Raw genomic sequence first — 24,486 nt, 5'->3', positions numbered from 1 at the left:
ATATAAGATTCACAAAGTCTCAAAGCATCTCACCATAATTACAATGTATTTCCCCTACAAAGAGGAAAAGGTACCTCTCTAATGAAGAAATCCTGAGATACTGCCTTAGACAAGTGATCAAACTTAGTCTCACTCATAAGGAAAACTGGTATTATTCATTTCCTTACATAATGCAATAGGAGGGACACAACATCATCCATATAGAATTCTTGCCAAAAATATTTAACTTGAATCTAATAATGAGGAAATAACTCCAAACTGAGGGACACTGTGCAAAACAGCTGCCCTATACTCCTCAAAAATGTCAATGCAATAAAATATTAAAAAGACTAGGGAACAATTCCAGACTTAAGGAGACTAAAGATACATGAAAACTAAATGTAATGTAATATCCTTGATTGGGTTCTGGATTTTTTTTTTAAAAAAAAGCAGGGATGGCCTTCCCTGGTGGCGCAGTGGTTGAGAGTCCGCCTGCCGATGCAGGGGACGCCGGTTCGTGCCCTGGTCCGGGAAGATCCCACATGCCCACATGCCGCAGAGTGGCTGGGCCCATGAGCCATGGCCTCTGAGCCTGCGCGTCTGGAGCCTGTGCTCCGCAACGGGAGAGGCCACAACAGTGAGAGGCCTGCGTACTGCAAAAAAAAAAAAAAAAAAAAAAAAAAAAAAAAAAAGCAGGGACATTAATTATTGAGAGTGGGGGATAATTGGGATCTGAATATGGATGGAATTTACATTATATAATATTTATATGACAATGTTAAATTTCCTAAGTATGACAATGATACTGCATTATGTTAGAGAAGATCCTTGTTCTTATGAAATACATGCACATATATTATGGTTTCATGGCTGTACCTACCTTATTTTAAATTGATTAATAAAGTGAAAGACAGAGAACAAATGTGGCAAAATGTTAAATAATGAATGTAGATGAAGGGTATATAAGGGACACAGAAAGCAACTAAAAAAATTGATGTTAAAATTCTTCAACGTTTAAAACTTCTCCTCATCAAAATTAAGCTAAAAACAATAAACAAAAAAGAACAGGTAAGACACCAACTGAGAGAAAATATTTGCAAAACATTTATCTGACAACGGACTTGCATCTAGAATATATAGACAACTCCTACTACTGAATAATTTAAAAACAACCCAATTATAAAACAGGGAAAAGATTTGAGCAGACTATTCACAAAGAAAGATTCAGAAATGACCGATCAGCATGTGAATGCATGTTCAACATCATCAGTCATCAGAGAAATGCAAATCAACACTTCACCGAGATTCAATACATACGCACCAGAATGGCTAAAATTAAACGGACTGACAACATCAAATTTCAGTGAGAATGTGGAGGACTCTGAACTCTCACACATGGCAGATGGCAATGTGAAATGGTACCACCTCTCAGGAAGAAGTTAGGCAATTTCTTACAAAGAGTATATGAGTCATCTAATATTCTTTCAACTTTACCACGGATTGATATTTTACCCCCAAAAAAGTTGTGGCTTCAGAAAATAGACATGAGTCAGTATATATCCATTTATAGTTGGTTCTCTATTCTTCTGATCTTAGATGATTTTTTTTCTTTTTTGCGGTACGCGGGCCTCTCACTGTTGTGGCCTCTCCCATTGTGGAGCACAGGCTCCGGACGCACAGGCTCAGCGGCCATGGCTCACGGGCCCAGGCGCTCCGCGGCATGTGGGATCTTCTCGGACTGGGGCACAAACCCATGTCCCCTGCATCGGCAGGCGGACTCTCAACCACTGCGCCACCAGGGAAGCCCTTAGATGATTTTTTAATAGTAACTCATTCAACAAATATCTCTTGAGTACCTCCCATGGGCTGACAATCCCCTGTGTACTGAGAGTATAATGGTGTACAAGAAAGGCAGTCCAGTCGTCATGGAATTTATATTCTCATGGAGAGACACATATTGAACAAGTAGAGAGAGAGAGAGAGAAGTTACCAAATGTTATTAGGCCTCTGAGCATACAGAGGAGGTGTGAGGTAACAGAATTTGAGGGAGAGTGTTACTCTACTCAGGAAAGTCAGGAAAGGCCTGCAGGGAGAAATTTTCACTTGCCATCTGAAGATTGAAAGGGAGTCAGCCATACAAAAAGCTGGGGGAAATACATTCCAGACAGAAGGGTTAGTGAGCGCAAAGGCCCTGAGGTGGAAAATAGATTGGATGGTGTTTAAATAGAACACTGTCTGCATGTTGGTCAGCTGGCCATTGATCACAGATCTGAGTCACTATACCTTTGGCACTACATGCAAGAACAGTATGGAACATTCAAAGTGAGGTCAAACATAAATCACAGCAAGATCCTTTTTGACCCACCTCCTAGAGAAATGGAAATAAAGACAAAAATAAACACATGGGACCTAATGAAACTTAAGAGCTTTTGCACAGCAAAGGAAACCATAAACAAGACCAAAAGACAACCCTCAGAATGGGAGAAAATATTTGTCAATGAAGCAACTGACAAAGGATTAATCTCCAAAATTTATAAGCAGCTCATGCAGCTCAATAACAAAAAAAACAAACAACCCAATCCAAAAATGGGCAGAAGACCTAAATAGACATTTCTCCACAGAAGATATACAGACTGCCAACAAACACATGAAAGGATGCTCAACATCTTTACTCATTAGAGAAATGCAAATCAAAACTACAATGAGATATCATCTCACACCAGTCAGAATGGCCATCATCAAAAAATCTAGAAACAATAAATGCTGGAGAGGGTGTGGAAAAAAGGGAACACTCTTGCACTGCTGGTGGGAATGTGAATTGGTACAGCCACTATGGAGAACGGTATGGAGGCTCCTTAAAAAACTACAAATAGAACTACCATATGACCCAGCAATCCCACTACTGGGCATATACCCTGAGAAAACCATAATTCAAAAAGAGTCATGTACCAAAATGTTCATAGCAGCCCTATTTACAATAGCCCGGAGATGGAAACAACCTAAGTGTCCATCATCGGATGAATGGATAAAGAAGATGTGGCACATATATACAATGGAATATTACTCAGCCATAAAAAGAAACGAAATTGAGCTATTTGTAATGAGGTGGATGGACCTAGAGTCTGTCATACAGAGTGAAGTAAGTCAGAAAGAGAAAGACAAATACTGTATGCTGACACATATATATGGAATTTAAGAAAAAAAATGTCATGAAGAACATAGGGGTAAGACAGGAATAAAGACACAGACCTACTAGAGAATGGACTTGAGGATATGGGGAGGGGGAAGGGTAAGCTGTGACAAAGCGAAAGAGCAGCATGGACATATATACACTACCAAACGTAAGGTAGATAGCTAGTGGGAAGCAGCCGCATAGCACAGGGAGATCAGCTCGGTGCTTTGTGACCGCCTGGAGGGGTGGGATAGGGAGGGTGGGAGGGAGACGCAAAAGGGAGGGGATATGGGAACATATGTATATGTATAACTGATTAAATTTGTTATAAAGCAAAAAAAACAAAAAACAAAAAAAAAAAACAAAGTGAGGTCAAAGAGGATAAAAAGAGCAGAACAGAGTTTTAAGCCAAAGACTGAGGGAGTCTACAAGAGTAGGTTCCTGAAATCGGGAGATAACCGGAAGCAAGGTCTCTGGAGCACACAGTGAGGAGAGTTCCGGAGCTACTGCTTTTTAAGATATTTCAGTTCATGTCCACCTACCTGCTTAGTCCTGTCATTATCCAATGATGATAATAACGATGGTAACAACCATGATTAAGATAAGATGTCAGTTATATAATTCACTGATTGCTTCCCACGTGTCAGGGTCTACATCGAATGCTTGATTCTATATAATTCTCTCAACAACTCTATGAAGTAAACAGTATTCTCCCCATGTTACAGACGAGCAAACAGGTTCGGACATTTAACAATGTATGTAGACTCAAACAACCTCTAACTGGCTAAACCTGCATTTGAATCTAGGTCTGTCTGATTCCAAATCCCACTCTCTATATTGTTACCTTTGTTAATCTCCAGTCTTCCTGGCAGTACCTTCTGACTGGTACTTTCTCCAGGGGGCTAAAGAAGCCAAAGGGACAGTTGGATACAAGAGGACCTTTGGAATGGTCTTCAGCTATGATGAGAGAGAGAGAACAAAAGCACATGCAATAGTAAAAGGCTGACTTGAGGCTACTGGGGATTCTTTTGGTTCATATGCTACACCAGACATTTTTCAAAGGGCACTGCATAAGCAGACAACATTGCCATAATCCTGAAACCTGAATTCAAAATGCATTAATTTCTTTCTACCACTACAGATCTGGAAAAACATGATGTGGTTCTTAAGCTTGTGCTTTCGAAAATCAGAAAGCTGGAAAATAGAAGGTGAACACTTATAAATATTTTTAAATTATGAATGCAAAATATCAACCGAGAATAAATTTTTATATCAAGGTTATAAGCAAATGAAAAATGACAGTCCGTCCTAAAAAGCAAACAGAACATTAATTATAGCAGCCTTACAAAGCACCAAAGTAATAGCAGTTTGCAATTCTTTACCAAAATTTACATAACTATATAGTCTCCTTTCAGATTCCAGAGATTCTATTTTTGATAAGTAGCAATTCAAAAGGTTAGTCACCTCATCTATATTATTATCCAATTTTTATGAATGTGAAATGGTGACACCTTGAATTTACATGTTAGCCAAACCTGATAGGTTGCCTCTAACTCTTTTTATTCATTCATTCCAGCAATACTGTGTGCCAGGCATTGAGCACAGCCTGGAGACACTGAGATGAGTGAGACACACAGTATGTCCCCAGGAGAACTTCCAATCCAGAAAGAAAAACAGAGCAGTAAACACACAACCCCAACAGAGTTCGAATAGGCTAAACAGATGGAGATCAAAATGGCAATACGATGTTAAGGGTTGTCTCCCAACCAGACAGCAGCAATTACAATACTGATATTAAGTAAATAAGTTCTTCTTTCTCTCTCTTCCCTCCCTCTTTCCTACCAGTCTTCCTTCCTTCCTTCTGTTCTTCTCTTTCTCCTTCCCTCCCTCCCTCGCTCCGTGTTTCCTTCCCTTTCTTCCTCTTTTATTCAATAAGCATATCCAGTCATTACTTAGCAAGACTATATAATAAGAGTACTTTACATGTATGCAAAACTTACTGTGTCAGGCAATAATATCTCATTTAATTCTCACAAATGTCTGGATTAATCCTCACATTTAATCCTCACCCCATTTTACAGGTGAAACTGAGGTTCAAAGAGTTTACATGATATGCCAAGGTCACACATCTGTCAAGAGGCTGAGCAAAGACCCAGGCACTGTGACTCCAGAACTGAGGCTCTGAGGTATACTGCCCGAGTGTGTCCATTACGAAGTTGTATACCTGTCACACTACCTGAAGCAATAATAATTCAGTGATTAAAGGACATTTTGGAATTTCTAACAGAGGCCTTCTAAACAAAGAATCTGCCTTTCAAAAATCAGAGAGAGATAGGGCTTCCCTGGTGGCACAGTGGTTAAGAATCTGCCTGCCAATGCAGGGGACACGGGTTTGAGCCCTGGTCCGGGAAGACCCCACATGCCGCGGAGCAACTAAGCCTGTGTGCCATAACTACTTAGCCTGTGAGCCACAACTACTGAAGCCCACGCGCCTAGAGCCCATGCTCCGCATGGGATGCCACTGCAATGAGAAGCCCGCGCACCGCAACGAAGAGTAGCCTCCGCTCGCCACCAACTAGAGAAATCCCGTGCACAGCAACGAAGACACAATGCAGCCAAAAATAAATTAATTTTAAAAAATCAGAGAGAGAGAGAGGAAAAAAAGGATGATGAGAAGAAAAAAATGCAGTGTTCAGTGTGGTTCTTCTCTGGTTTCCCCCCTTGGGAGCACAGTGGCCCTCCACCTGCATAAATGATGAGAATTGGCATTCTGCTTGATTACTGTGCATCTGTTATGAGCCTCAGAGTGAATTAAGCAAAAACAAAATAAGGAAAGAAAAGAACCTACTAATCAAGGCTAGCCCAGTTTTACCATTTTGAGTCACGGTGATATTTTCCTTATTTTGTAATCACCAGCAGGCACATATGCCCCCAAATTGCAAAAATATTTCAAAACAACTTAAATCAAGCTTGATAGCTAATTATGCTAAGATCACACCGAAGAACCAAACCACCAGGACATCAAAGATCTAAGACAGTCTAAGTGTAAAGTAGCAGCGTTAATTTTTCTCTCATTAAAAAACAAGGGGAGGGGGACAAGATTTTTTACTCTCTGAGAATAAACTGGCTTTAAAAAATCATCTAAAATAGACCTCTTAAGACATTTCACCTCTGCTCTGAACGTTTTAAACTGGTCCTCTGATTACAAAAATGTTCATGTTAAAATCTCACCAAGATGCTTTCTTAAGATGAAGAATGTGTTATAAATTGTAATGGTTTTAATCAGAACCCTCTTTGAAGCTCTTTAACTCTACGATGTAGCCCAACCATTGCTCCAATTATGCCACTTATCGACTCTGTATTAATTAAGTATCATTATAGGGACTGATTTATATACTTTCTCACAGCTCTCTCACCAGATGGTCTAACATTCTCCATAAACATCACCTGGATTCACTCATCTTTCTCTCCAGCTGAATGTTTAATCAGATCTTATCTTCAAACTGGATTGCTTCTCTATGCCTCCTTATGCCTCCTCTTCACTGTATGTATCAATACAGTACACAAAGGCCAAGTGGTATAAGACATAAACTAGTAGTAGTTACAAAGACAAGTTCTATCCACAGCTCATTCCCACCTCAATGCATTCTTACCCAGTATGGTGATGCAATCATTCCCACCTCAATGCATTCTTACCCAGTATGGTGATGCAATTTTCACAGTAAAGTGAAAGGAGAGCCTTTTGCGTCCTTAGCTGATTACAACTTATAGCCTGAGTTCAATTATCTGGGGCAGTGGAGAAAATAACTAGGAAAAAAATGTATATTTGGCAATGGGAGTGCAATAGGCAATTTGGCCTCAGTAGAGTTACTTTCTGAATTATATTTTGTTTGGTCTAATATAAAAATTACTTTGCATGCTTGAGCTCGCAGGTTGAGAAAGCAGGAGGCATAAGTCCCAAGGTGTACCTCACTGCAAGGAAGCCAGCCTAGAATTTTAAATTGCCTTGGGTGATCCAAAAAGTAGATAATAGAGAAATGAAAATGCTCAACTGTTTTCCTTACAAAATATAAAAGCCAGATTAAGGGGACTATCTCACAGCCACCTCCAACTCCAAATGTCTAAAAAACAAACTGGTCATGTTGCCTCCATATGGGTTCCCTCTCCTGACCCCTCTGTCTCTCATCATTCTCTAGTCCCCAAGCTGGGTACACGGAAACCTGGAAACTGCGGCAGACTGCAGAAGGCACATCCCATCAACAGAAAGGACTTGGTGGCTGATCCACTAGGCTGAAGTTCGCCTTACAGAAAATACAAGACATCACCCCCAGCTATAGTTCTTTCTCTAAAAACCACAAACCACTATTTTTACATAAAACTCATGATTTTTTTTTTTTTTTTTTTTTTTTTTTTTGCGGTACACGGGCCTCTCTCACAGTTGTGGCCTCTCCCGCCGCGGCACACAGGCTCCGGACACGCAGGCCCAGTGGCCACGGCCCACGGGCCCAGCCGCTCCGCGGCACGTGGGATACTCCCGGACCAGGGCACGAACCCACGTTCCCTGCATTGGCAGGCGGATTCTCATCCACTGTGCCACCAGGGAAGCCCAAAACTCATGATTTTTAAATATTGGTCTGGACTGAATGCAGATTCAGCCTTTGGTGTTCAGTCCTTGCCTTACTGTAAACTTTGACTCCTCCTTCCCCCCTTCAAATGCAGCCAGTCCGCAAGTTTTGATAATTTTTGCAAGCTGTTCTCTTGCTCTCTGTACATCCCCTGCTCGACCAGTCCCTGCTTCACCAACGCCTACTCAAATGACTATCCAATTCACCTAATCATAAGGCTCAATCAGCAACTGCCTAAGTGCTTGCCTCCCGCCCCAGCTTCTGGTTTCTCTGGTAACTGATGAGCCAACCTGACATCAGGTCCCCCTGTAACTGGTAGCCTCCTCTCCCCGCAAGTAGCAAAAACTGCTGCCCTGTCCTGCCTGCTGTCTGCCGTACACAGTGGGGTGTCACTCCAGCACTTTGCTTCAGACTTGTAAGACTTGCTATCCAATAAACTGTGGTGGTCTCTGTTGCTGTCTCTGGGCTTTTTCTTCAGCCTTGCAGCTGGGCAATTGCAAGGCCTGCTGGGTGCAGCCCCACACCCTCCTGCTGTCTCTTTCTCTCCATTCCCATTGTCATCATCTATGTCCTCATTATGTCACATCTACATTATTAAATCAGTGTCCTGGCTTACCTTCTCAAAGCACATCATCTACAGTCAGCAGACTGACCTTTCTGAAACAGTTCCCAAACTTTTACGTACATCAGAATCACCTGGAGGGCTGTTTAAACCACAAACCCCAACCCCAAGCATGTTTTAATTTAATGGGTCTCAAGTGGGGCCTGACAATTTGCAAATCAATAAGCTCCCAGGTGAGGTTGATGATGTTCCAGGGACCATACTTAGAGAAACAATGCACTAAAACGTCCCCCTCCAACTCTAACACAATCAATGATTCCTCATTTCCTCCACATTAAACTTAATTAAACTTAAACTTCCCAATCTGGTACTTTGGATTCTTCATAAATCTGGTCTCTTCCTCTCACCTCAAAATTTCATTTCTCTGATCTCCTATGAAACCTTGCTCCAGTCAAACTGGTCTACTTGTGTATTACCCAGTGCATGATGCACTCCCGCTTTCTTGTCTTGATCAGGTATAGAATGCCTTTCCACCTCCTGCCTCTTGTTCAAGTTCAGCCTTTTCAATGAGTACACCCAAAACCTACATTCTCAATGTAGCCAGCCCCCATCAGACTTCTGCTACCTCTTCTAGACTCCTGTAGCATTAGCTCTCCAGCTAAATCTAAAGTGCATGAAATCTAAAGTGCATGGCATTTAGAGCCAAAGGCTCTCTGGGTATGAATCCTGGTTCTTTCATTAGCTGTGCAACTTAACTAGCCATTTAACCATTCTGAACCTGTTGCTCCCTCAGTAAAAGAGCAATAACAATATCTATTTCTATTGGGTTGCATAAAGAATTAATTGAAACAAACGATTTAAGCCTTTGGAGAAGCATAAACAAAGTAGGTGTTTAATAAACATCAATTTCCTTTCTTGGAACTTCCCTGGTGGTGCAGTAGTTAAGAATCCGCCTGACAATGCAGGGGACGCAGGTTCGAGCCCTGGTCCAGGAAGATCCCACATGCAGCAGAGCAACCAAGCCCATGCGCCACAACTACTGAGCCTGTGCTCTAGAGCCCGTGAGCCACAACTACTGAAGCCCGTGCGCCTAGAGCCCATGCTCTGCAACAAGAGAAGACACTGCAATGAGAAGCCCGCACACCACAATGAAGAGCAGTGCCCGCTCGCCACAACTAGAGACGGCCCACATGCAGCAACAAAGACGCAACATGGCCAAAAATAAATAAATTAATTAATTAAAGTAAATAAATAAATAAATAAAATTTTTTTAAAAATTTCCTTTCTTTGTCCCTTTCTTCAATCACGCATTTAGCACTAAATATAAAATATATTACACTAATCATGTACATTTTAAGCTTACCCTCCTCTCTTTTAGCCAGACAATATTTCTGAGGAACCAAAAACATGTCTAATTCATCTTAGCAACCCTACCTGGCAACTTCTGAGCAACTGGTAAGCTCTCAATAAATATTTACTAAAAAATATGATTAATTTGAGAAATAATGTAAGGCAAGTGGTTCCATAGAGCAGCTTTCCCCTGCAGAAATTAAATCTCTTACAATTACATTTATCCTTAAAGTATCCTCCTATGACAAAGGTAAAATGTATTTTACAAACAGAAAAACTAAAAAAGATCTAATGGGAGTCCCCATTAGATAGTCCCCACTTGACACTTAATATTGAACAAGAGAAAAGTCATTATAAAAGCATCAATGAAGGAAAAATCTTCTCTTTGAAGTAAATTTGAGCCCCAAAACACTAATAATGGGAATACAGAGAAATAATGACAAAGAATCTGGAGATAATGCTGGCAACAAGTAATGGACTGCCTTTTGAGGACATGTCATGTAAGCATGTGACTGTTGTACTTCTAAAATGGCTGACAAATATTGATAAGTGCATTGACAGGTGTCAAGTCACATTGGTAAAACACATTTCCTGTCCTTTAGCAGAGTCTCTAATTTTGAAATCAAGCAGCAACAAATTTCTATTCTGTTCTCCAGTGTTCCTGACTTCTACGCTTTTCCTAAACAGGATCCAGCATAACCCATTGCCATAGAGCTAAGGGTGACCCAAAAGATCATTGTGTGTGAATACTGTGGCAGAAAAAAAGGTATAATCTGGCCTATTGGCATCTGGATGTTTTCCTCCAAATACAGAGCAAAGTGCCCCAAAAGTTCAAGCTGATTTCAATTCACTATACAGAGGCTACACGGTCTGGTCAGAGAGCACTAGGAACCGGGTCACCTGCTTTGTTGTAAGAACCCTACCACGACTGATCACATAACCTCAGACAAGTGGATTCCTCCAACAGTCATTTCCAGAGTAACCATCATGTATCAAATATCATACAAGATGATGGGGACACAGAGGTAAAATGTGTAATCCATGATTTCCTGGAACTTACAGTCTAGTGTTGAGTCAGGCAATTGGAGCAGACTGCACAGTTGTTCACCAAACTCATTTTTCTTTCACCACGAGCATGAAGATAGACCAAATTTCCTAGCCTCCACGTAACTGCACTGTGGCTGGTGGAATGTAAGCGGTGAGGTATGCCATACCCAGGCCTGGCCACAGAAAAGCTCTCCCTTGATTATCGACTTTCTCTCTCCAGTTCCTTATTTGCCAGCTGGATGCAGGGCACCCTGCAGAGGACTCTGATTTCTTAGAGGTGATGGAGCCACAGATGGAAAGGGGCAAAAGTCCACCTGCTGAACACCCTCCTGGAACTATTATGTGAGCAAGAAAGAGATTCCTATTGCATTAGGTGTCTAAGTTGTTTGCTACAACAGTTAGTCTACCCTACCAAAGCATGAACCCAAACTACCTCCAAGATACTATGATACAGAGTATGCACAGGATGACATGGGATACCCAAAAGAGGCAGCTCACCTGGGCTGGACTTGGATATCAGGCAGGGCTCCCCAGAAGAAGAAACACTTAAGATGAATCTTGAAGGACAGTGTGAGATAGTGAAGAAGGGAATAGAAGGTTGCAGAGGAGAAAGCATTTGCAAAGTCGTGAAACTTGGAGGAAATGGGGTGCACTGGGGCAGCCTTGGTGATTCCTGACTAGTAGAGTGTGGAGTGATGTTGGGAGGTGGAGGTGCTCAACATGCATTGGCTGAAATGACTGATAAAGAGCAGAAGCTAGGAGATGTCATAGCTCCTAGAAATGATGGATAAGGGAAGAGGAAAAAAGTAATCAAGGACCATCTAATTTATAAGGCAGAACAGATGGCATTCTCTTCACTGAGATAGAAAATGCAGGAGAAAGAGGTGAAAGAATGAGTTCAATTTTGAAAAAAAAGGAAGAGAAGAGAAAAGAAAGGAAAAGAAAAGAAAAGAAACTGAGGTAGCTATGGAACACCCAAAAGATAAATCGACAGGTAGTTAGATGTATGGACCTAGAGCTCAGGCAGTGGACAGAAGAGGTGGGTTCGGAAAGGGTCACCATGCTTAGGGCTGAAGTCATAAGCATGATGGGATTGCTCAGGTAGAATATTAACAGTGAGAAGCCAGAGAAACAGGGAAGAAAAGGGAAAGTGGGAAAGAGGGAAAGTGCAGGAGCTAGAGAAAGAGAGATTATGAGAAAGTCATAGAAGCCAAGGAGAAGAGACTGAAAAACAATCAATAATAAGGAATACTTCAGAGTGGTGAAATAAGATGATGGCCTGAAAAATGTCCATTATATTCAACTAGGCAGCTATTTGTGACCTTAACAACTTCCATTTCAGTATTTGGAAGAGCCAGGTTAAAGTGATCTGGAGAGTGAATGAAGGATGAAAAATTACAGATAGGAATAGAGAATACTCTTTAAGGAAAATTGGCTCTAAAAAACAAATTAGCCTGAAGGGGACAAAGAGACAGTTTGTTTCGTTTTGGTTTTCATTTTTCAAGATGCAAGACTTAAACATGTTAACATGCTGAATTCTCTGAACTTTTCTTTCTTTATCTTAAAATGGGGATAATAATGCCCCTTCTCCTTGGTCCATTGGATTGTTGTCAGAACAAATAAGATGACGTATGTGAAAGATTCTAAAGTACTGTGTAAAGAGCAATGTTATTTTGTATTCATAAATGTTGAAAATATGGAGTTATAAAAGTTAAGAGTCCACTGAAATATGTCTGGCTATCAAATCAATGAAAAAATTATAATCAGTCTGGATCTATAAATATTAAGAAAAATGTCTTGAATGCACACTACATGTTGGCAACCCTAAGTCTTAGAGGCTAACGACAGATTTCTAAGTCCTTTGCTGGATGAAATTCTTCTGGTGCTCCTAGGTTACAGCCTGGGCTTCCAGATGTCTTCATTATACCAGGAAAAAAATGTCAGTGAACACTGGCAGATTACTGTGCATTAAGTCATCTGGGAGTTATTAGTCTTATGAGTAGTAGTTGTTAAATAAATATTTCTGGCATTCACCCAGTTTCACAAAGCAACAGAGTAGCTCCATAATTTAGAGCTCAGGACCAGTGAAATCCTGGTGAACGGCCACAGCTTGCTGACTGTGTCATTCTAAGGGGTGATTGAGGTATTCTGGGAAGTAAGCTAGCCATTTCAGGACTTCCCTCCTGGGAAAAGTAACCATCCAAAAGAATATGGTCCAATCATTATTTCACTAGTCACCAAAACTTTAAAGACTCTACAAAGAACATTATTCTTAGCACTGTGACATCAGTGTAACTAGGTTGTCTCTCATAAAACGTCTAACAAGTGATTTTAGCATGCCCCATCTTCCTCCCCTGGGATGATACCTTATCCCCATAAAAGAAAAATGTCCCTTTCCTTTTCTCTGCCCTTTTGGACAACTCCTCTGACTGGGTTTCCTAGTTGCTGATGCGTCCTCAGTTATTTTTAAGGGTGTAGGGTGCTAATTATTTAAGGTCAAGCAGCTGTGACTCCAGCTCCAAAGAGCAACTGTGCAGAATAAAGAATGCTTCCTTTACAAAAGATATTAAAGATCTAGTCTTGAGACTCAAATAAACCCTATTTGCAATTATTTTTACTTTTTTTTTAATCTTAGAGAGACCAGGCCACAACACTAAAATGGTGCTTCTTTTATCCATGTTTCTCAAATATATTATCCTTGATACGTGACACTACGATATGTAGCTACTAAACTAGGCCCAATGTCTGCAGGTCAATTTTTGGACTTTTTATCCACTGCGATGCCGAATTTCCTCACACAACTGAGGATCAATAAAGCATGTTGCAATTACCTCAATCAGAAATACAAAGAAAAAGACAAAACTTACGCTGCCCTCAAAATAGACCTTCGTAAATATCAAGTATCTTTCATAAGTTTACCTCATTCAAATTTTGTAAATGTATTATTGTTAATTATCACCAATTAATAGAGAAGAATGCTGAGGCGCAAAGAGTTTTAAGAACATTCCCAAGATGGTATGAGATTAACAGATACAAACTACTATGTATAAAATAAATATGGAACAAGAATATATTGTATAGCAAAAGGAATTACAGCCATTATCTTGAAATAATTTATAATGGAGTGTAATCTGCAAAAATACTGAATCATTTTGCTGTATACCTGAAACTCACATAATATTGTAAATCAACTATACTTCAATAAAAAAAAAAAAAAGAACATCCCCAAGGCCTCACGGTTCTTCAGAAGCAGAAGCAGGTCTACATCCAAGGTCCTCTGCTGCCTCAACTCTTTCCACTACACCATAGATGGCCCCTACAATGTAACCTGCTTTATTTGTATTTCACTTCTCTAGCAACAATGGAAAAAAGCCTGGCTGCCTCTGAAGTCTTTAGGAATCTTTGATGAAATGCAGACGTGAATTCAGTTCTCCCTCCAATGAAAATATATAAAATAAACTGGTTATATATGGAATGTTATGGGATCATCGTGGATGTGGAAAGCTTTGTAAAGGAATGCACAAATGATGCTTGGAATCCTGAAAAGGCCAAAAAAGATATTACAAACAAATGAACAAATGTAGAATGGGGGAAAAGTTCCATGAACAATCAGTATTTTCTTTTGACTGGTTTGTTTTTATTTCAAAAGGGCTTCTCTTTGACGGAAAACCCTGGTTTTTGAAAGCATTTCAAATGAACATAATGACCAACCTGTAGATGGAGAAGGAAGCCACTGATCGAATGAGGGATGCCAAAGCCCCCACTTTGGCAGCTTCCACCGCCCCCTGGATGCGGTATTGCACTGCCCTCGAGTAGTTGGTATAAGGTTGATTGTAAACGACAATCTTCCCTCTTGCTTCTGGGGCCCTTCTCTGCAGTTCATCAAAAGAGGTCACCACCAGAACTTCTGCTGTAATGCCTACAAATAAAAGTCATACAAGGTTAACATATGGTTTCCGATCAGCCAGGGTGAATTGGCACACAAAAGGTCACACATGTTCTATCCACTACATCTGGCAAACTGGTTTGCAAAGATCAAAGTTTCAGAGCCATTTGCTATGGGAGAAAGATTCTGGGGGTTAGCCAGTTTCCCAAGAAAGAGAAAAGGCATTCAAAAAATATACGACTCATAAGGTTTTTCAACTCACTTGACCAGCTGCTATTAAATCACAAATTGCTTGAAACGATGTCTTTTTTTTGCCTCTTTCCCACAGTATGACAGTAATTATTTATTTTTAAAAATGCATTTTAGAAAGCTCCCCTTGGGATTAATGAAACACATATTTATCTTTTCATAAAACTATTTTGATATGTTGCTAAACAACCTTCATTGACATCATACAAAAGATGGCCGTTTATAAAGAATGTTCTTAGAAGCCAATGATCTTCATAAATCCAACTTTTAACAAATGGTTAACGTAACCCTTCTCAAGAGCCACAAAAAGTCAGCTTGTTTTCTTTTCTTCCTTGTACCAAACCCTTTTAAAGAATGTGGAAACTTCCCATGCCTCTTGCTTTGTAGTACTTGTTCATCACCAAACATATCACTATTCTTCAGATAAAAATTCTGAAGATGTTGTATAATTGTCCTATAATCCTGTTGTCTCACTTAGAAAGATGTGGCATATTTCTTCATACCACAAGACTTGCCCAGATCTTCCTGATTAGGGAACAGGATTTCACAGCTTGCACGAAGTCATTCAAAAACTGCCAGACCACTGAAGATTCAATTTGATGGAGTAGTTAGTGTGACAAGAAAAAAATATTTAGCAACAAAGGCCAGATGCAGTAGCTAAATATAACGATCTAAAATAAAGTGTCAGGCACCTACTGTTTTATGGTTTTAGCCATGCAGTCGTGAAATATGTCAGTAAAACCCAAGTATCAACATAGATTTGGCATACTTCTTTAATTTTGCAAACTAGAGAACTGGGTTCTTCTGGAAGCTTAACACACGTCATTAAAATAGTAACTGTTACTTGGAAAATCCTTTTAAAATGCACTGCAGATATGAGATAATTCTTGCTTTCAATATGGACCCCATCACAATGGATTCTTTGGGCTGGCTCCTCTCCAACTTCCACCATCCGGACTGAATTTGTACTTTCACTTTAATGTGATTGACTACAGATCCATAAGCATGTCTCCACCAACATTTGGAACTCAGAATTTAATTTATAATCTAAAGAAAGCAATGTACAATCATGAAAAGTAAGGATGCCACTAGCTTTTTCACATGATAAATATGTGTAAAAATACAAATAAGGGTTCAGCTAGACAGATGTTGAGATTCATAACTTTCTGAAACCTGGAGTTACCTTGAAATTTGACTGGTGTTATTGTTGGCATAGCACAGGAATTTTGTTGATGGTTTTCAGCTGTTCCTAATGAATAACAGATTCAATGGTCCACCCAAGGGGTGTCCCAGCAATAGGGTAATTTTGGCATCTGGATTGGAGCCACTAGAAATGAAGCCAAATTTCTATAAATTTTCATAGGCCACTGCAAAATTAAAGTCATACAAGGGTAGAGCTTCACTATAGTTTGTGGTTCAAGTTCTTTTAACAAATGTGAGTGACGGAGTCCTAAAGAGCCAAAACCTAACCTAGACACCAGTTGCCAATGCAAAACACTGGTAGCAGCTATAGGTCAAAACCTATCACCATGAACTTGGAAGAAGTGTTCTAATGAATCTGTTTTCCTGAAAGCTTAGCGTCATGTCTGATTCCTCTGTCTCCTTCATCCTCCACATCTCATCGGTCCTCAAATACTGATAATCTTCCCCCTTAAGTGTTGACTGAAAGCACGTCCTCTGCTCTACCACATTAACACCCTCTCACATCAGGCCCTGGTTATCTCTCTGTTGGACTGCTATGAATTCCTCCTCCTCTACCCACCACCTCCACTGTCCCAGCCTCCAGCCCAACTCCCTCAAATTTAACTGCCACAGAGCTGCCAGGGCGAACAACTTGAACTGCTGAAAAGTCAGATGAGCCGATGTCACCATCCCCCTGCCCCCTGTCCCCTCTGCTGATTACCCATCCCTTCAACATACCAGTCAAAGCTTATCTATCTCTATAGACACAGGTTCCCTTTTATTTTAAATTCTATCAGTACTAAACTTAAAAGTTCCCACTGGCACCATGCCAGTCCACTTCTCAGCATCTTTGTTCATGCTATGGCACATCATGTCTTGTTGACCCCATTCTCCTAACTTTGCCACGTGACTAACACCTATTTATCCCTCAGGATGCCACTCCCTCCAACTCTACTCCATACTCTGTAATAACCTATATGGGAAAAGAATCTAAAAAAGAATGAATATATGCAGATGTATAACTGGTTCACTTTGCTGTACACCTGAAACTAACATAACATTGTAAATCAACTATACTCCAATGAAAAAATAAAAGAAATAGACGGGGGCTTCCCTGGTGGCGCAGTGGTTGAGAGTCCGCCTGCCGATTCAGGGGACACGGGTTCGTGCCCCGGTCCGGGAGGATCCTACGTGCTGCGGAGCAGCTGGGCCCGTGGTCCCGTGGGCCATGGCCGCTGGGCCTGTGCGTCTGGAGCCTGTGCTCCGCAACGGGAGAGGCCATAGCAGTGAGAGGCCCACGTACTGCAAAAAAAAAAAAAAAAAAAAGAAATAGACGGAAAAAAAAAAAAGAATCACTAGGGAGCATTCCCAAGGCCTCTGGCCTCTTGTCTCATCCCCCTCCCTCCACCTGCAGGAAGGCTGGTTCATGCACCACTCTCCTCTGGACTTTCAGAGGCAAGTTCATACCTGGGCACTAGACAATGAAACGGTTTATTTATGACTCTCTCTACCACCTAAACTGTGAACTCCTCAGGGTTTGGGGCCATGTTCACTTTTGTTTGTATCTCCTGGGCCTAGCATAGTGCTTGGTATATGTGTAGGAAGTCAGTCAATAAACTTTCCTTAAATGGCACTGCTCCAAACAAGGGACCATTGACTGGATCTAAAGCATTTCCATAAAAGTGCAATTTACCTTTAAAGTTTGATAGCGCTTCTCCCACAATAACTCAAGAGTCTGACTCTCTGACCACCCAGAGCACAGCTGTACCAGAATAACCAAGCAAAAAAAGGTCCGGGGGCAGTCAGAATAGAAATATAAATTCCAAGTATGAAAACTCAGATACTTGAACATAAGAAAGCTCTTCCGCTCTTAGAGCCTAGTTACCCTTACTTTATATAAAATTCTACATCTAGTGTTTAAACCTATGAACTATAAGAGACAACAAATCAAAAAGAAGAGAGAGGTTTGGAAGCTGATAGCAGTACCACAAAAAACGATGTCAGAGACAGGAACATGAGAAATAACAAATACATACTTACAGACTTCTTTGCAATGTCGGAAATGTTCTGTATCTGGGCTAACACAGTAGCCATTAGACACATGTGGCTACTGAACACCTGAAATGTGACTAATGTGACTCAGAAACTGAATTTTTAAGGTCATTTATTTTGATTAATTTATATTCACATTTAAATAGCCATATGTACATAGTGGCTGCTATGTAGAACTCACAATCACTGCAGGTTCAGCCATTATGTAGGCAAGTAGGCAAAAGCATCTCTGCTGGCCCTGAGGGACTTGCTTCACAACAGTTCAGTAACAGAAGTGGTCACAGTCCAGGCGGACTATATGCAGTACCCATTGTTTGGGAAGGCAGGGTGTGTACAAAATACTTAAGGAAGATTTTGGCTCAAATTTGAATAAAATAAAACCAGGCCATCTGGAAAACTTCACTCTTCCATATTAGTTTGTGTTTCAACACATTTTACACAAAGGAAATGCTTCTGCTCTCCTACAAGTCAGCAGCCTCCTATTCTTTTCTGTCCTCTCATCCCCCTTTTTCCAATGCCCTCCTTCCAAAAGCTAGTACATGAAAACCTCAAAGAACACAAAACCAGTTATCAGATGCCCCGGCCTCCTTATTAATAATTATAACCCACTCCCAACCCCCATCCCTCTTTTCTGTTTTAATTTTTCCATATCAATTATCAGCTTCCAGTTGCATCCACTACAGTAATGTAAGCTCCATGGGGGGTGAAAATTCTTGTCTGTTTTATTCATTAATGTTATCAAAGTGCCTGAAGTGGTGCCGACATGTAATATGTGAAATTCACTCACACACACTTATAGGCACAAATACACACATGTACACATGCATATATTGAATGAATAAAAAGAAACCCAAAATAAAAGTATAATAATACCCCATCCCTACTCACTTCTCAAAAATGTATACTTCCAAGGAACTTGGATATGTCTGTAGGTCAGCATAATTGATAATAATAATAATAGCCATATTTGAATATCTAATGTTTATACTTGTGTTCACAACAACTCTGCAAAGTAGTTATTAGGAAGACACTGAAGTGCCTAGAAATAAGTTTACACAACTATGAGGTGCTGAAACTGAGAGTTGTTGGTGGTCTGAACCCAAGGATCACGTTCCTCCTATTAACTGCATTGCTATCTTCTTTCACAGACGTAAAATATATCTAAAGAAAAGCTCAGGGGGCTTCCCTGGTGGTGCAGTGGTTGAGAGTCCGCCTGCCGATGCAGGGGACACGGGTTTGTGCCCCAGTCCGGGAAGATCCCACATGCCGCGGAGCGGCTGGGCCCGTGAGCCGTGGCCGCTGAGCCTGCGGGTCCGGAGCCTGCGGGTCCAGAGCCTGTGCTCCGCAACAGGAGAGGCCACAACAGTGAGAGGCCCGCGTACCGCAAAAAAAAAAAAAAAAAAAAAAAAAAAGAAAAGCTCAGGATTTTCATTTTAAGAGGAATAAGAAGAAACATAAATAAGTATACAAAAGCCTGCCTACGTTTTCAGTTATTTTTTCTCAGTCTACTCAGGGTCTTGCTCGTAAATCAGAGCGCTGTTATCACACTAGGTCCCAATCTACTCATAGGGGAGTTTGGAAGGGATGCTTCACTCTAAGACAAGAGTCATCAGACTTTTAGAGTAATGAAAAGGATTACGGCAGTTCATTCTGAAGAAAATGTAAGACTGAAGCTATAAATATTCATATTATAAAGTGACTCTCTTGGCTACAGCTGATTATATCACAAAAATAGTATAAAAATTCTCAGGTTCCCTTCTATTCTCCACTCCTAATTTTCAAAATTGACCAATTTATTTTTTTTTAAACGACTTACCCCGTGCAACAGATGCTGACTGCTGTGGTGTTGGCTCGGATACTTACTCTATGGAGAATCTGATACGCAGACTTTAATCTCAGTCTCTTCTGACCTGACTCCTCCCAAGAACCGTTACGAACAGGAAGATAGTGAAGTGAGAATTTTATAATGTTTTCTACTATTAAAAGCCTACAGACAGAAAAACATGTCTCTGGGGCTCAGTTCAATGTGGTTAAGTCTTAGGAAATTGATTCTGATTTCGGAAGACTTCACCCGAAGCAGGAGTTACTCCAGCCCCACCCAGAAGGAAGCCTAGTGTCTTACTCTTACCGCGTAGTCTTTTGCCAAATGCACCATACAAGATAACTAGGTCCAATGCAATGGCTGGTTTCCCTGAATTCAGTTATGGAGAAAGGGTAAGAGGCGTTCTCAGAAATTCAGTGTTTTGGCCTGAAGTGGTAAGGAAATTGCAAATTCGTGGCAAGGCAGATAAAATAACCTCAGAACAGTACTTTCTGGGTGTCTATTTGTTTATGGAATGTATTATGATTGTGCAACACCCTTTTCATGGAAGAACTAGATTTAAAGATTCAAAGTCATTCAACAAATGTACAGCCCTCCTACAGGGTGGGCTTTGTGCTGAGCACTGGGGATGACATGAATCTGATCAGTTCCACTCCTATCCTCAAAAACTGTATAATCTGGGGAAGAAAAATAGGTAAGCAATAACTTTAAAAAAAGCACAGAATGTCACAAGTGCTAAATGAAAGTACAAAGTAAAATTTTACACACACACACACACAAATTAACATAAATCAGTATCAATTCTGACTGAGGGAAATCTAGAAAGTTTCCAATAAGGTAAAATTTTAAGTGGGCCTTAGAAGATTTTAATAGCCTGATAATAAAGAAAAGGGCATTCCCAGGTAAAGAATAAAGAAGGGAACACAAAAACAGATGAAACATCTAACATCTATTCCTTTACAGTGAATAGGAGGCTTCCTGCCAGGCCCCAAAACAGACAGTGGGACATTCTAAAATCTTCTAGTTTTAACCAAGACATTTATGGACCCCTATCATTCTTTGAATTCCAAGAAGGCAAGCAAAATAGTCTCCTTGAAATAATTTTCAGGAAAAGATGAATAAACTCAGCTATTAGTTGAGTCAAAGTTAGAAGAGCAAGAGGCAAAGTACAGCTGCAAACAACTGTGACCCACCCTCTCCAAACTGGATTCTGAGAGTGGGCTCAAATCAAACCTGGTCCGTCCACCTTGCAAGCGAGCCCAGACCAGACTTCATTACAGTCCACGGAGACAATAAATTATCATCATCTCTAGAAAGGCAGCTGTGTGCCCAGCGAAGCAGCCTGCCACAAAGCCGTCTTTCCATACTAACACTTGAGGACGAGCCACAAGCAAGGTAGCTTGTCTACCTTGACCTCTAAAATACAGAATTTACACACTTTGTCATTTGCTGGAGAGGTGCCTACCCTAGGACCATTATGTTTTTTTTTTTTTTTTTTTCTTTTTGCTGTATGCGGGCCTCTCACTGTTGTGGCCTCTCCCGTTGCGGAGCACAGGCTCCGGATGCGCAGGCCCAGCGGCCATGGCTCACGGGCCCAGCCGCTCCGCGGCATATGGGATCCTCCCAGACCGGGGCACGAACCCGTATCCCCTGCATCGGCAGGCGGACTCTTAACCACTGCGCCACCAGGGAGGCCCTAGGACCATTATGTTTGAGTCAACATGTAATGTAGGCCACTCAAGTTGTCCAGAGATCCAGTTCAGCAACATCCAGCAGCCACAAGCACAGGGAACAGACCAATCCTTAGCAATTTGATCAGTTAGAATCCAAACTGCTTCCACAGCAGGAAAGGCAGTCACACTTTCAGGTACCTTGATTAATTTTAGCAATTATCAGAGGGAGCATTTCTAGTCTAAAAATGAGGTGTATTGTGTTTGAAACACAGTTGCTTTGAAACATGGTTTGTTAGAAACATGTTTGAAGTGGTTGCTTTCTCACCAAACACTGGATATTTCTTTGTAACAGGGATGAGCGAGGGCTTTTGCAAAAACCACTGTCATCCAATATATCTGGTAAAGTGAGCAGCCGTAAGGTACTGGGTACCTCGGTCAGCTTCCAGCAGTATTTAAGGAGTAAAATCCACAGGCCTTAGTGGTAGTGGGGCTACAGAGGTGAGTTTCTGTAGACTGAAACAGGACTTGTTACCATGGCCCAGGAGGCCTCGCCAGCTTTGCTGAGAAGGTGAGATCCAGAAATGAGTGTTAACGGGCTAGGGGACATTGGCAGGGAGGCTGGGGGGAGGCGGGAGGGAGGAGAGCACTGAGATTACAGTAAGCAGAGAGTGAGGGAGAGAATGGCATGAGAGGAGGCTGGTGGTGTGTAGGTGATGTCACATGGGAGCCCTGTAGCTGTACTAAGGAATTTGGGTGGGGATAGAGAAGTCAGGCACATTCAGATTTACATTTAGAAAATATCACTAGGCTTAGTGTGATGGAAGGAGGCTTGGAAGAGGTAAAGAAAGGAGGTGGGCTTGGAAGAGGTAAAGAAAGGAGGTGGGCTTGGAGGAGGGCTATTTAGGGGACCACTGCCACATTCTGGCTGGGAGGTGACAGTGGCTTGGAGTAAGGCAGGGCAGTAGAGAAAAAGAATAGTGAACCACTTTGAGCGATAGTATGGAAGGGACACCATTTACTTTGACGGGGAAACTGATTTCGTGGAGTTTTGCATTCCACTAACCACACTGCCCCATCTATTAATGATTGTTTTCCTGGGGAAAGTTGTACGTAAACTTAAATTTAGTGACCAGATCATTCAAAATGAAGAGGACAATTTTTTTTTTTTTTTTTTTTTTTTTTTTTTTTTTTTTGCGGTACGCGGGCCTCTCACTGTTGTGGCTTCTCCCATTGCGGAGCACAGGCTCCGGACGCGCAGGCTCAGCGGCCATGGCTCACAGGCCCAGCCGCTCCGCGGCACGTGGGATCCTCCCAGACTGGGGCACAAACCCGCGTCCCCTGCATCGGCAGGTGGACTCTCAACCACTGCGCCACCAGGGAAGCCCGAAGAGGACAATTTTTAAATTTGTTTTTGTTTTTTAATTTTTATTGGAGTATAAATTAAATAAATAAAAGCTGATCTACAACATTGTGCTCATTTCAGGTGTGCAGCAAAGTGAATCAGTTATACATCCACTCCTTTTTAGATTCTTTTCCCACACAGGTCATTACAGAGTATTGAGTAGAGTTCCCTGTGATATACAGTAGGTCCTTGTTTATATATAGTAGTTGTGTATTTGTCAAATCCAATCTCCCAATTTATCCCTCCCCCGCCATAGCCCCTGGTAATGATAAGTTTGTCTTCTGCATCTGTAACTCTATTTCTGTTTTGTAGATAAGTTCATTTGTACCCTTTTTTTAGCTTCCACATATAAGCAGTATCATATGATATTTGTCTTTCTCTGTCTGAATAAGGTGAACCTTATTGGTAAAACAATTATCTTATTCTCAAACATTTTTACAAACAAAAGTATTTATATATTACATTATGCATTCTTCAAGATATACTTAAAACGGGGTATTTTCTTTATCAGTAACAAAAAGTGTCCATCATTATGTCCTGGCTATAAAGCTCACTAGTCTTTGATCCTGAATAATTTGCTTAACTTTCCCCAGCCTATAACATGGGAATCACAATGACGTTGATACCACCAGGATTCATGGGAGCATTGTATGAGATGATAGAGGTAAAAATTGCTCTGTGTGTTATAAAGCATTATAAGACAAGAGTAGGTATGCAAGGGTTCTGGACACATAGAATAAGTATAAGCAATAAATACATGATTTATTTAAAATTCCATTTCAAGCAATTACCAGGAATAAAACAAAAATAGTGGCTATGACTTCAGCAAATATGGAGCCTCCTGGCTCAGAGCAGAGCTAGTCTTCATCAGGTCAGACAGCTCCAGAGGCTGTGTGACTTCTTGTCAGTTTTGACTAAAGCAGTAACTTAGGCAGACCCCACATCAGGCTGTGCAGAGAAGCTGAGTAGGTTTCATGGGCCTACTTTGGCAGCAAAGGGTACAGAAGGTGAGAGGAGCAGGGAAGGGACTTTTTTGAGTAGCATCAGAAGAACAGGCCACTATAGAAAAAGATACCATGGACCCTACCTAAACTTACATCTATGTTATATTCTACTATTTTCTCTACCCTTCTCTATAAAAGAAGGAGACATGCCCATCAACTGCCTTGAAAACTGCAGGGTCTCTCTTGGAACACAGTGACACTGGGCTTGCCCATAAGACTCTGGCCAATGGAATGTGAATGACTGGTGTGTGTGGTCACAGCTGAGCAGGAACTTTAAGAGCCACTGCAAGTTTTGACTGTCGCTAAGAGCCCTTTATGTTTCAGCCACAAGAATGGCATGTTCCAGATGGGGGTTTCTCTTTCAGCCTGGATCCTGGAGTGAAAGAGATAACTGAGTCAGAAGCAAAGGCACTACCAACTTTATATATATATATATATATATATATATATATATATATATATATATATATATATATACACA

The 24,486-nt window shown here is 41.0% G+C and overlaps 1 protein-coding gene across 3 annotated transcripts in view; it reads right to left on the bottom strand.

Moving 5' to 3' along the window:
- Positions 1-24,486, bottom strand: part of CPQ (carboxypeptidase Q) — a 520,356-nt gene that overhangs the window by 335,881 nt on the left and 159,989 nt on the right. For all 3 annotated transcript variants that reach the window (XM_060115780.1, XM_060115781.1, XM_060115782.1), the window contains exon 3: positions 14,447-14,654. In XM_060115780.1, coding sequence (XP_059971763.1) covers positions 14,447-14,654 — 208 coding nt within the window. The remainder of the gene's footprint in view (positions 1-14,446; positions 14,655-24,486) is intronic.

This window comes from Mesoplodon densirostris, chromosome 13, assembly GCF_025265405.1.
Source record: "Mesoplodon densirostris isolate mMesDen1 chromosome 13, mMesDen1 primary haplotype, whole genome shotgun sequence".
Lineage (NCBI taxonomy): Eukaryota > Metazoa > Chordata > Mammalia > Artiodactyla > Ziphiidae > Mesoplodon > Mesoplodon densirostris.
The sequence above is the reverse complement of the archived record's forward strand: the minus strand, read 5'-3'. Positions and strand labels throughout refer to the sequence as shown.